The 13889-nt window shown below is 41.5% G+C and overlaps 1 protein-coding gene across 1 annotated transcript; it reads left to right on the top strand.

Annotated features, from left to right (window-relative positions):
• Positions 1-519: 519 nt before the first annotated feature.
• On the top strand, positions 520-4964 carry LOC143041670 (uncharacterized). The gene is made up of 5 exons (XM_076213674.1): positions 520-801; positions 1043-2834; positions 3279-3890; positions 4092-4269; positions 4373-4964. Exons 1-5 carry the CDS (start codon positions 520-522, stop codon positions 4962-4964), a joined length of 3456 nt encoding a protein of 1151 aa, XP_076069789.1.
• Positions 4965-13889: the final 8925 nt, after the last annotated feature.

Here is a 13889-nt window from a genome sequence, read left to right on the forward strand (position 1 = left end):
GAGAACAAACAATAGCACAAAGACACTCGGGTGAAACCCTAAATATACCCTTACACCTGCCAAGCGATGATGTAACCAATTTACCACCGGCCCGCCCCATCTCGGGAAATGACAGATTTTATTTTTATTAAGTATAAGATAAACAGAATCGACGCCATATTTTTTGATTTGAACCCCGCTCGATTTTTCTGGTAAGGCCGGCAGACATTGTGAGGTTTTTGAACATTACAATTGATGCCCAGACCCGGGAAACCCTATCTAAGTCCTTTAAGAATAAGATTAACCCGTTTAAGGCTTGACACGATGTCTAGAAGCTAAGAAAAAGAGAGCATCAGCCAAAGGTTGGGTGACGCGAAGCATCAACGAATTAGAAGATTTATTGAATGATGACGCTACCAGCCTCGAGGTATTAGAAGCTACCATTTGCACATTTGACAAGAGGCTTGCAGATCTTGAGAAGCACCAAAGCACCAGACGGCAGTGGAGTTGGAATTGAACTCTGACAAAGTAGAGTCAGATATGGATGAAACTGACAAGTTTCAAAGATCTGCCAGGAAAATTAGAGCAAAGGCTGCCAAGCGCCTGAAGGATATGACTGTCACTGTTGTAAGTGATTCTATCTCCGTTTCTTCTAAGGATAGATCAGAGGTTAGGTTACCTAGTTTAGAGCTCCCTAAATATGCTGGCGAAGCTATAGAGTGGCAACCCTTCTGGGACTGCTTCGAAGCTCTGGTTGACCAGAGTAACTTGCCTGTTATAAGCAGTCCCTCCTTCGAGGAGAGGCACTTTCTGTCATTCAAGGTTTGACACTTACCTGCAAATTATAAGAAAGCATGTGATCTACTCAAAGAAAGATTTGGCAGCACTGAAAGAATCGTATTCACCCATGTGTCGGGTTTAATGAACGCTTCTTTGACGTCTAGAGCTAAAGAAGCTAATCAGTGTGACTCCCTATGGAAGTTACGAGACCAACTGTTGCGGCATATAAGAAGTTTGGAAACCCTTGGTGTTGACTCCTATCATCGTAGCTCGCCTACCACAGGACATCCGTCTGGAGTGGTCGAGGGAAAGTGCTGGACGTGAAGGTGATTTGGACTGGTTAATGAAGTTTCTGCAAACCGAGATCCAGCGTCGTGAACGATTGGAAAGTTTTAAGGATTTGTCCATGGAGAAGAGCAACGCACCACAAGATATCAAAAGAAGAAAAGTTAGTTCGGCTTCAGCCTTGCAGACGTCAGCTGCAGAAGGACCACAACAGTGTGTTTTTTGTCACAAAAGACACAAGTCCGAAAAGTGCAATCAGATATTGAGATTGGATATCCTTAGACGTGAAGAGAAAGTGAAATCCCTAGGACTTTGTTTTAAGTGCCTCGTCAAGGGACATATGTCCAAGGACTGTAGAGGAAAAGTGAAGTGTGCGCAGTGCTCCGGTTATCACAATGTGTTGTTTTGCAGAACAGGCAAAACAATTTGTGTCACTAATAATTCACCAAGTAGACAGGGTGTCGCCCACACCCCCAGTGAACAAGTTAATAATGCAGTCAATACTGGTAGTGGTACTGTTGAGCATGTTGGCATCTCTCATGACCAGAGAGTTAAAAGGTCCACTGTCTTGCAAACTGCTAAGATCAAGACTCTAACTAACAATGGGAAATCTGTTGATGCTATTGTCATATTTGATTTAGGGGCAGACACTACTTATGTGAGCCATGATATTGTTAGAAGAATCAAACCCAAGTGGGTTACATCTAAGTACACTTCATACTCAACCTTTGGGAATAAGAAATCACAAAATAGAAAAGAACGGAATGTATATGATGTGAAAGTGATTGACACTCAGGGTAATCCTCACTCAATATTAGCGGTCGAAGTTGAGACCATTTGCCCACCCTTAAGCCGTCAAAGGATTCCCTCTGATGTTTTGCAGTCCCTTCCACACCTACAGTTAGCTGATGACTATGGACGTGATCGTGACCTCACTTTGGATATACTGATTGGTGTTGATAATTATTGGCGTTTTGTTTCCACAGAGAACCTTATAAGATGTGATGATTTAGTGGCCTTTGAGTCTGTGTTTGGTTGGATATTGTCTGGTTCTTGTATGGAAACCCAGGAAGAGAATGTATCTCACCAGATGTTATGTATGAGGACTGCTAAACCTGTTAATGAACCTGAGCTCCATGAATTTTGGAGCCTTGAAAGTATTGGAATTTGTGCTGGGAGGGATAGGCCTCCCAAAGACCCAGTGTTAGATAAATTTGAGGATTCAGTTAAGTTTGTTGATGTCAGGTATGAGGTTGCTCTTCCTTGGAAAAGTGAAGTTTCTAAGTTGAGTCTGCTTGAAAATGAGACTGGAGCAAGGAAGAGGTTAGCTACGCTTAACTCTAAGTTTGAAAGGAATCCTAGTTTAAGAATTGAATATGATAAAGTTCTCAAGAGTAATGAGGACAGTAATATCATAGAAGAAGTTCCTCAATCTGAAATGGAAGGTCCCTATCACATTTACTATATGCCTCATAGACCTGTAATTAAGGAATGTGTTTCCTCAAAAATTAGGCCTGTGTTTGATGCCTCAGCAGTGGGATCTAATGGTGTTTCTTTGAATGACTGTTTGGAATCTGGGCCTTCACTGTTTCAGGAAATTTGGCGTCTAGGACTTGGATGGGATGAAATCCTATCAGATGACTTGCAGCTGAAATATCAGCTGTGGATTGATGGTATTCAAAGTATTAAGACATTTGAAATCCATAGATGTTATTACCCAGATTCATCTTTAAGTTCATTAGTAGGATTAGAGGTACATGCTTTCAGTGATGCATCTGAAAAGGTTTATGGTAGCTGTGTATATCTACGTATACCTAAATCAGATAAGAAGTTTCATATATAATTTGTTATGGCTAGGACAAAGGTAGCTCCCATCAAACGGGTTACGTTACCCAGGCTGGAACTCCTTGGAGCCTTGTTGAGTGCTCGTCTCAGTCATTTAGTAAAATCTGCCCTATGTTTGAATGATTGTGTAAGATTAGTTTGCTGGACAGATTCTAAGGTTGCTCTGTTTTGAATAAAAGGTAATCCTAATAGGTGGAAGATGTTTGTTGCTAACAGAGTAGCTGAAATTCAGACATTAACATCTCCAAGCAATTGGTTCCATTGCCCTGGTACAGACAACCCCGCTGATTTGATGACCCGAGGTCTTTTGGCTGATCAACTAATTTCAAATAACATGTGACTTGGGGGTCCCAATTACTTATCTAGTTCCTCATGTTTCCATGCTGTAGCTAATATTGATGATGAGACTCACAATTTGGCTCACACCTGTAAAGAGAGTAAGGGAGAGGGAACAGCCTTGACTGTTAATGAGAAAGCCACATCTGTATTTGACTTTAGTAGATATAGTGAATTTAGCAAAGTTATGAATATTGTTGCTTGGGTTAAGAGGTTCATTAATAATTGCAAACCTGATGGCACAAAACATTCTGGCCCTCTCACTTATGAGGAGTTGATCAAAGCAAAGGACAATATTTTTATCTGTGTTCAGAAAGAAAGTTATGAGAATGAAAGAAATGCTTTGTCTCAAGGGAAACCCCTTCCTAGAAATTCTTCCTTGATAAAATATGACCCCTTTCTAGATTCTAATGGATTGCTGAGAGTCAAAGGTAGACTTCAGTATTCTGACTTAAGTTATGACAGCAAGCACCCCATTATAATTCCTAATTGTCATGTGGCCAAACTTATAGTACAGTTTCAGCATAACCTTTTGAAACATGCTGGTGTTCACACCCTCATGTCCACCATTAGAAACTCTTACTGGATTGTTGGATTGAGACGAGTGGCCAAAAGAGTTTGTAGAGAATGTGTTGCTTGCAAGAGATTTGATTCTAGACCGTGTAGTCAGTCAGCCCCTCCTTTGCCAGAATTGAGGGTTAAATCTACCTTCCCCTTTGCAATAACTGGATTGGATTAGGTGGATCCCTTGTTTACAGTTGATCAACTATCTCAGAAATTGTATTTTTTGTTGTTCACTTGTGCTGTTACAAGGTTTGTTCATTTAGAGTTAACAGACTCACTTTCAGTGCCTGATTGTCTATTAGCACTACGCAGATTTTCTGCCAGGCGTGGACTTCCATCAGTGGTGTATTCAGATAATGCCAAGACCTTTAAAGGTTTTGCCAAAGCTCTTCAGCAATACTTTAGTGTCTTGAGTCCCGAGTGGAAGTTCATTGCTCCCAGATCCCCATGGTGGGGAGGCTGGTGGGAACGACTTGTGAGGTCAGTTAAATCTGCATTGAAGAAATGTCTTGGCACTAGATGCTTGACTAAATGTGAGCTTGAAACAACCTTGTTTAAAGTAGAGGCTTGTTATCAATTCAAGACCTCTGACTTATGTAAGTGATGATTATGATGTTAAGAAACCTTTGACACCTGCACATTTTCTGATTGGTCGAGTAGCTGGATATCAACCTCATATTTCTGATGAGCATTTGGATGTTGTTAGCCACAAAGACCTAAATGAAAGAGAACATGTTCGAGAAAAGCAACTCGACAGATTCTGGAAAATGTGGAATGATGACTATTTGAGGAATTTACCTCCCACAGTGAAGGGATCCAAACCCAATTGTAACTTGAAGAAGGGTTCTGTTGTATTGTTAAGAGAAGATAATGTACCTAGAATGAGTTGGCCTTTAGGTGTGATTATTGAGTTACTTCCTGGCAGGGACGGTATAGTCAGGTGTGTCAATGTCAAAACTGCCAAGGGAATTTTTTGTAGGCCTGTCCAGAAATTGCATGATCTGGAAAGTTGTTTTGAAACGAACAGTGTTAAAGAAGATATTGATAATCCTTTACAGTGTTCTATGCCTGATGAGGAGGATGTTGCAAGGGATGAGGATGTTGAAAGTATTGAACAGGTGAAAACCTCTCGGAGCGGACGGGTGGTTAAGCCCTGTGTTCTGCTTGATTTGTAAGACCTGAGTTTGAGAATTGAGTCAGCCTTATATCTCATCAAGGACTCTATGCATAGGACTCATTCTTAGTGTTACATGATTTGATTGTGGTTGTCTAGTTTAATAGGAGATTGAATGCTCCTATGGTGGGGAGTATGTTAAAGATACGACTATTGCCCTTAAGTCGCCTTGCTAGGTGGCCTGTCGTCTGCTTCCCGCCATTTCTATATTTACTTGTTTTGAATTGGTTAGATTTGATTAATACTACCATTATCATTATAATGGTCTGCTATATATTTTTTATATGATTATGCTTGTGCATTTATTTAGATCCAGGGAAAGAAGGTAATTATTTACCATCTTTAAAATATCTTCTTTTTGTAAGCAAATAAACAGAATCGACGCCATATTTTTTTTTTTTTTTTAACCCCGCTCGATATTTCTGGTAAGGCCGGCAGACATTGTGAGGTTTTTGAACATTACAGTGGGGTAATAACTTTTTACTTTAATACGCTATAACATATAATGTCGAATCTTTTCCTTGTAGTAGAACTCCACCTATTCAAGTTTCGCTTGCATCGACTTGAAGATGAAATGATTGAGAGAAGTCAAGAGCTTGAAGAACTGGGGAATTTGTTAGCGTTGAGTCCACAGGACCGAAGAAACGAAGATTGTATTCCTCTAGGGGCAAAGAACTTTCAGCAGTTGAACTACATACATGTTTTTCATCTCTGCTAAAATATGGTTTTAAAGTGTTGATGTGACGTAATCTCTTCTTGTTCTTTCGATTGTGTTATTGTGGGGTGCGATTTGATTTAGACAAACTTTGAGTTTCAATTTCCAAAAATGTCTCCACTTCAGGCATCTGAGCTACTGGGGCTGAAACAGTGGAGGAGGGATCTTCATTCCGACTGAAATAATGAAGTTGTACTTGAGGAAAGAATGTCAGAGCCCTGCTTAGCTTTATATTGGAATAGAGTTACAGCACAGACTGGGTACAATTCTGATGGAAGGATGGAAGTATTAGTTGGCTCGTCTGTAACTACGGAGCCATGCACTTTGTTGCCTGCAATATCATTGGACAGGATTAATAATATCCCTTTCACCGGAATTGCATTGGTGACGGCTACTATAACTTCTCCCTTAATCAAATTAGAATCTTGATAGTACTTGTGTAAGGGGCATGTAACTGCCCCGCCATCTCCCTCAATAAGTATATCTGAATTAAAGTAGATATCCTTCGAGAGAAACATCACATTTGACAATAGTAAACTCTGTTTAGCAGCTGTATCACGTGGTATTGTGACAGGATATCTCTCTCCATCTTTAGTTAAAGACACATATCCTTTTGTTGTAAAAGCTAGAAAACAAGGGTCTATATCCAGTTAAGATGTTTCAAGGGTATTTGTGTTATGGGCCAAGACAGGAGACGTCTTTGATTCCTTGTCCAACCTCTTGTCTGATGTTTGGGTAGTTGTCTGTTTTACATGTGCTTGTTTTGTTTCATGTGTTAAGACTGGAGTTTTAGATGTGGGGTAACTAGAAACATCAGCTAGACGATCTCTACATTTAGAAATATGATGACCTGGAATTAGACAGTAGGCACATCTAACTGAAAGGGGGTTCTCTGAAGATCAAATATGAGGAGGGTCTTGCTTTAGTGTCTTCTCTATTCTGAAGGTAAGTAAATTGTGTTTTGTGATAGTGACTAAACCTATCTGAAAAATCTTGGTTGGATATTTTTGATAGATCATAAGGAGTTTCACTTTTGACACTATCACACTTCAGTTTTGTTTTATGCGTTAATGTATAGTCATCAGCTAATACAGCTGCTTTACTTAGAGTATTGGGATGGTTCTCATGCAGATAAGTCTTTATAGCTGAGTCTATACAATCTTTGAACTACTCCAATAATACAAGCACTTTAAGTTGTTCTAAAGTTTTAATTTCACTGGATGAGCGCCAGCTTTCAAACAATCCAGTTATTTGGGAAGCAAACTCTCTGTAGGTTATATAAACAGCCTTGCTGTGCATTCTGAATTACTGGCGTTAAGCCTCCAGGACAAGCTCGTATGCTTGTAGGATTCTATACTTAACAGTGTCATAATCACCTTTATTTAAAGTAAGTAAAGAATATACTTTTTGCGCCTTTCCCTATAGTTTATTATGACACAGTATGCTCTAATTATTTCTATCAATGTTTAATTGATTCATGAGTTGTTCAAACTGTGAGAAAATAAGAATTCTGGTTCTTTCTCGGTAAAATGAGGAAGTAGTTATACATATTTGCTCACCAGAAGGAGGTACTCCATGTTTTAATTCTTCCTTTCGAAGCTCTATCTCTGCTAGTCTTCTCTTCGTTTCTTCTTGTTGCTACAGTTCTTTTCTCCTCGTTTCTTCTTTTTGCTGTTGCTGTTGCAGTTCTATTCTCCTCGTTTCTTTATCCTTAAATTTCAGTTGTATTTCCATTTCTCGCAATTTCAATTCAGCTTGCTTTTGTTGTAATTCTAAACGCTTTGTTGAACATGATACTTCATTCAAGTCTTCGGGAGGAAGCCTTTCATCATGTATAAGGAATTCGACTATCCCTTTAATTATCTCATTTTTAGGGTCACTAGGATAATCTAATGCTATGTCCAAATAGGACGCAAATCTTATCAAATCTTTCTTTTTCAATTTTAGGAATTTCTACACACTAGGGTCAGATAGAAACTCTTCAAAATTTGAACTATCCATTTTCACTTACCACGATTTCGCTACGGTCGACTTCGTGAGGTGACGTCTGACTATACGCCGTAGCTCTATCGAACGGTTGAATCTTGATGCTTATTCCATCCCGTTAAACCTTCAGATGCTGTCAGTTTCCGATGGGTCCCGACACGGTCGCCAGTTTCTGTTACGGTCGTGTGGTTGGGTTGCTCTCCCTACCCAGTCCTCACTGGGATCCTGGTATACATAGATACCCTGGAATAGACTTCTTATACACGACCGCCTTCCCACACGAAGTGGTTTCGACTTTCGTGCAAAGTGGAAAGGTATATTAGAAGGCTAGGAGAGGAAGATTCATTAGACCTATGACGAAAATTTGACAGATTCTAATGAAGATAATGGAAGGTGGGACTATGTACAAAAGTGAAGTGTTCGGGCCTTAGGCTTCGGTCCACTGAACAACTTCTACAAAGAGGAAAAATATACAGTTTTATAAAAATACATGTATTCGAGCTGTTCAGTCTTTAGGGTTTGACCAGTGTCTGGGTAGTTAAATAATTACCACAGAAAACCGTATCAAGCTGATCGTTGAACAGTGTCCTGAATTGTACTCGCCTATGATAACAAGAGTTATCTATGAGTGCATAGAGGGATTAGGGAGAAATGTCAATGTAGTTGTATTGGGAGACCTCAATGCTAGGATAGGAAATAAACCAATAGACGGAGTGATTGGGAAGTATGGAGTTCCAGGTAAAAATCGTAGTGGAGAATTGATGGTGGAGATGTGTCTCGAAAGAGAGTTGATGACAGCAAATACAGTGTTTAGGAAGAAAGTCAAGCATAAGTAAATATGGGAGAGGGTAGTGGATGGAAGTGTGGCAGATAGAGCGTTAATGGACTACATAGTGGTGATCAGGAGGATAGTAGGAAGAGTTAAGGATGCATATGTTCTAAGGAGAGAGAGTGGGGGAATATCAGATCATTTTCTGGTGGAAGGTAAATTGAGAGTGGAGAATAGGTGGAGAAAGAGGAAAAGGGCAGAAGGTAGGGAGGTACTTAGAGTGAACTGCTTAAATGAGAAAGAAAAGGGAAAGTATAAGAAGAAGCTGAGAGAGGATTGGGAGGGAGTGAAGGATAGAGTAGAACTAGGAGTGGAGGAGGAATGGGGATGGGTCAAGGAGAGAGTCATAAGATGTGAAAAGATGGTGTGTGGAATAAGGAGGGCAGGAGGAAATAGAAGGAAGGATAGTGAGTGGTGGGATGAGGAGCAAAGAAGGGAGTAGAAGAGAAGAAGCAGGATTTCATAGATTGGCTAAAAATTAGGACGAGGGAATCGTATGAGAGGTACAAAGTAAAGAGAAGGGAAGTTAAGCATAAGACAAAAGAAGCAAAGAGGAAAGCAGATGTGAAATGGGGTAAGAGTATGAGAGAAAATTTTGAAAGTAATAAAAAAAATTGGAAAGAAATTAAGAGAGGAAGAGGAGGCGAATCAAGTAGAGTTGCTAAATGTGAAGGAGGATAGGGAGGAAAAGGTAGATGCAGTGGGAAGTGCTAAGAAAATAAGAGTGATGAGTGAGGAAAATGGAGGAGAAATGGGGAAAGATGAAGTGAATGCAGCTGTTCAGATGATGAGAGCAGGTAAGGGATCTGGGTTGGATGGATGCCGTGCAGGGTCTCTGAAGAAAGGAGGTACAGTTATAGTGGACTGGCTGGTGAGGTTATTTAATGTTTCTTTAAGAGAGGGTAGAGTGCCGGAGGACTGGAGGAGTGCCTGTATAGTTCCGCTTTACAAGGGAAAGGGGGACAAGTGTGAGTGCAGTAGTATTAGAGGGATTAACTTGTTGAGTGTAGTTGGGAAGACTTAAAGGAGGGTCTTGATTGAAAGGATTAGGAGAGGAACAGAGGGAGTAATTGATGAGGAATAGTGTGGTTTTAGGGCAGGTAGGGTTGTGTAGATCAGATTTTTGTGGTAAGATAGATATGTCTGAAAACTATAAGAAAAGGTAAGGATGTTTTGTTTTGTTTTTTATGGATTTGGAGAAGGCTTACGACAGGGTAGATAGGAAGGCACTGTGGGAGGTATTACAGATATATGGGATAGAAGGAAAGCTGTTAAGAGCAGTCAAGAGTTTTTACGAGAGTATTAGAGCTTGTGATAGGATTAGAAATGGAGAGAGTAAATGGTTTGAGGTAAAGGTGGGACTTCGTCAGGGATGTGTTATGTCGCCCTGGCTGTTCAATCTATACATGGATGAGTTGGTGCGAGAAGTGAATGCAAGGGTAGTGGGTCAGGGGTTGGAGATAGTTAAAGAGAATGGAGAAAAGTGGGAAATAAGCCAGCTGTTGTTTGCTGACGACATTGCGCTTGTAGCAGAATCAGAGGAGGGACTGAGGAAGTTAGTGACAGAGTTTGAGAAGGTATGTGAAAAAAGGAAGCTGAAGATAAATGTGGGCAAAAGGAAGGCGATGAAATGTACAAGGGGAGAGAGTGACAGCAGGCTGGAAGTGAGTATTACGGGAGAGTGTGATGGCGACGGGTAGAATCGACGCGAGGCTCGGATAGGCACAGTGGGAGGAGATTGGAAGAATGTTATGTCATTATAGACCCACTGGAACAATTTAGGGTAATAAGTAAAATTCACAGTAATAGGTACTTTTGCAGGGCTCTGGGCGCCAGTTCTGTCGTGACCGAGGACCACTCGGTTGCAATATGGGTGAAATACAAAATATAGAAGGAAGGAACAAGAAAATAGCATTTGTGAACACAAAAAAAAAGAAATATAATTCTTAAAGAGGTGCTAACAGGATATAATTTCATAAGAGATCGATGATTGTCTTGTAATGAGGCGACGTGGAGAAAGCAGGCTTTCATCCTCGGAAGGCGGACCCGTCAGACAAGTAGGATCGAAACCCAGTGGCCCCAAACGCAGGATAAATCCAATCCCGGTATGGGGACTAGGTTGTGTGAACTTCGGACAGCAGAGGAGGAGGAGGAGGTGGGGGAAAGCGGCTCCGACGACCTACCTTTCTTCTCCAGCTCCGTTTTGGGCAGGTTTTCTAGAACTCCAAAGAGAAGGAACCCGGGCGATGAACACTCACGTTAACACTAAGGAAATTGCGCCAGCTTGTGGCGGTAACTCCAGCTGGTGGAAGCTATGGTCACTCGTAGATGTCTTTGTCTTTCGTAATCTTGTCTCTAACTGTCTCCCTCCTGGCTCCAGTCCCCCCTTTCAGGTTATACCCTGCCCCGTGGTTCCTCTTAAAGAAAAAAAAAAGAAAAAAAAAAACTAATACAAAATCCTGTGGAGTACAACAAATAAAAGGAAAATTGAAAATTATTATTACATATGAAAGGAAAAGGGAGGAAGAAATTGGTTAAAAAAAAGAGAGAGGTAAACGATTTCCTAGACCAATACAGTAACAGTTTACGAGCGAGTACAAACAAGCGAATACCTGAACGAACAGAAAAGATTCGTTCACAAAGAAATGGGATAAAATAATCTACTAAGGGCACCATTCATAAGACTAAAGTGCAATCCCAAACAAGTGGACCATAAGATAGTCAGGAGCCAGTTCCACGATTTGAAAGGCTAAAATGGACGAAGACACGTTCAGAGGGAAAGCGGTCTCCCAATGGAAACAAGCGAAAAATTTTGGGGAACAAATCGTTCTGAATACGAACAAAGGCATGAATAAATACACATATAGGTACATAACCATACACACGCACACACATAGGCTCATCCTTCAATTCTCTGTAGATCGTTCTGAATACGAACGAAGGCATGAATAAATACACATATAGGTACATAACCATATACACGCACACACATAGGCTCATCCTCCAATTCTCTGTAGATCGTCGCTACAGAGAGAGACTGGAGGAAGTGGATAGTTTTAGATACTTGGGTGCGAATGTGGCAGGAAAGAGAGGAGTGGGGGTGGAGGTAGAATGTAGATTGAGATTAAAAAGTGGATTAAAAAGTGTAACGAGAAATAGACATCTGGGAATGAATGCTAAGAGGAGGTTATATGAAGGAGTGATTGTGCCAACAGTACTGTACGGGGCAGAAACATGGAACATAAGAGAGGAAGAGAAAAGGAGTTTGAATGTGTTTGAGATGAAATGTCTGAGAAGTATGATAGGGGTTACTAGGCTAGATATAGTGAGAAATGAGGAGGTGATGAGGAGAACAGGGGTGGAAAGGGAGCAGGAAGATAGGGCTGATTAAAAAGTATTAGGATGGTTTGGACACATGGAAATAATGAGTGAAGAAAGATCAGTAAAAGAGGTGTTGAAGGCAGAGGTGGAGTGAATATGAGGGGGCGTCCAGGATGAGATGGATGGATGGAGTAAAAGGGGCATTACAAAAGAGGAATGTACTATGAGGAAGGACGGGAGAGGACAGAAGATAGAGGGGAGTGGAGAAGGGTTGTGTATAGATGATGCTGTGATGCATGAGGGGGAGTGGGTCGGGGACGGGGGTTGAGGAAGCATTTTTGAAAAATGATTTTACGCAGCCTGAAGGGATTTTTCTCCGTCTTCTTCTTTTCTGCCTGAGGAGACGGATAGGGGTGGTTGCCGAATTAATGAAGTGGCCTTGCTGTGGATGTGCTGTGTCTTGCGACACTGCTTCTGACCCAGGGCAGTGGACAGGATGCAGGGATGACCAGTCATCCAGGAGGTGGCAAGATGAGAGTGATGGAGGAGGGTGGAGGGGAGTGGAATATGTAGGGGATGGAATGGGTGAGAGTGGTTTCTATGCCTTTTTCTTTTTTGGCTACCCCGCGTGTAAGGGGGAAAAGGCCTTTGTATGTATGTATGTATGTATCTATGTATGGGTGTGAGTACATGGAATATGGTAGCAGGATGGCTATCTATAAGAAGTGAGAATTGTTCAGTGCGAAGAACGACCAGAATCTCAGATATCAAGTTTAGATATCTAGAGGAGACCATATCGTTCATTAGCTGAATCAAGCCTGACTAACAGTCGCTTCCGTGAATGTGAGACCTCGGATTAATCCGGGGTTTTTATCATCTTACCTAACTACATCAAAATTATGTATATAATATACGCTAAGATTTATAATAATGGTTATAATCCTTTACAAGGAAAATTAATAATATTGTTACGAACACGTAAAGTGCCTCCCGTAAAATACCTCGTTCGGGTAGTTTACGATTAGAAGAGGTAGTTAGGCAGGCAGGCAAGGAAGAGGAGGTAGAGAAGAGGCGATGTCGTAACCAAAATACAGTGGGACGGTCAGATTGTGCTTGTAGCCTAACCGAACTGTGTCGTTAGACTATTGAAGACATCGCCTCAAGCCGGTGAATTCTTGCGCCCCCCCTTTGCCCATTATTGATAATCTTGTTACGTTACCTGCATACAAACTGGAACAGTCGAACTGTGCTTCTTCTTTATATTTACGTGAATGTGTATATACTCATTGTATAGATGAATACCATGTTTGTTTGCCCTGCATTAATATAAGTGACCAAGGAAGATCGTGTGTTTTTGTTCACTCATACCATCTTTGTCGTCGCTGCTGGGCTTGGCGAATCTTAGAAGTTGTATTTGAACGACACTGTCCGGAGCCGTTCGAAGGAGCCCGGGGTGTTCGTTTCACTAGTGTCAGAAGTGGGATATACCAAGCCTTAGTAGCTGCCGCAAAGGTGGTTTGAGTGACCACGGGAAAAGGAAGTTGTGTGCTATTCCTTTAGAGAATTTCGAAAATGGCGGAAGGTCCCGGTGATGTTAATTGGTCCATTTTGGAGGTGCTCCAAGCCCTGTAGGAAAATATGCAGGCGGTACAAACTAGCGTACAGAGGGATATGCAGGACATACGGGCAACACAAGAAACCTTGAACAGTTGTGTGCAGGGGTTGCGTAATCAGCTATTAGACTGGAAAGACGAGCTGAAACAGTTCACGGTGGCTAGTTCCACTGATGTGAAGAATGAAGTTAAAGAGGAATTGGCTGAGGTAAAGCGGGACATGAAAGGGAAAGAGGCAAAGTTGGAAGAACGGCTGCGAAATATAGAGGTGTCTACAAAGCCGGACAACCCGGCCTCGAGGATGGGAACCCCGGTAGAAAACGCAGACGGTGACGTCAGCAGCGAACTGGGCAATAATGCTCAGCGGAGACGACGCGCTTCAGAGGAAAGCTGTTGTGCTTCCCCTGATGGCTCTTCCGTGAAACTCGTCTCAGGCCCCCTGTTGCCATGCTGTTCCCGGAA

This window comes from Oratosquilla oratoria, chromosome 31, assembly GCF_046742065.1.
Source record: "Oratosquilla oratoria isolate Oo_2021 chromosome 31, ASM4674206v1, whole genome shotgun sequence".
Lineage (NCBI taxonomy): Eukaryota > Metazoa > Arthropoda > Malacostraca > Stomatopoda > Squillidae > Oratosquilla > Oratosquilla oratoria.

What these genes read in the sequence shown, in the direction of transcription:
- LOC143041670 (XM_076213674.1), top strand. Translation starts at nt 520, where the DNA reads ATGGATGAAACTGACAAGTTTCAAAGATCTGCCAGGAAAATTAGAGCA. An exon ending in TGCATCTGAAAAGGTTTATG is followed by an intron (nt 2,835 to 3,278) that starts GTAGCTGTGTAT and finishes TCCATGCTGTAG; the next exon opens with CTAATATTGATGATGAGACT. An exon ending in TGGTGGGAACGACTTGTGAG is followed by an intron (nt 4,270 to 4,372) that starts GTCAGTTAAATC and finishes TATCAATTCAAG; the next exon opens with ACCTCTGACTTATGTAAGTG.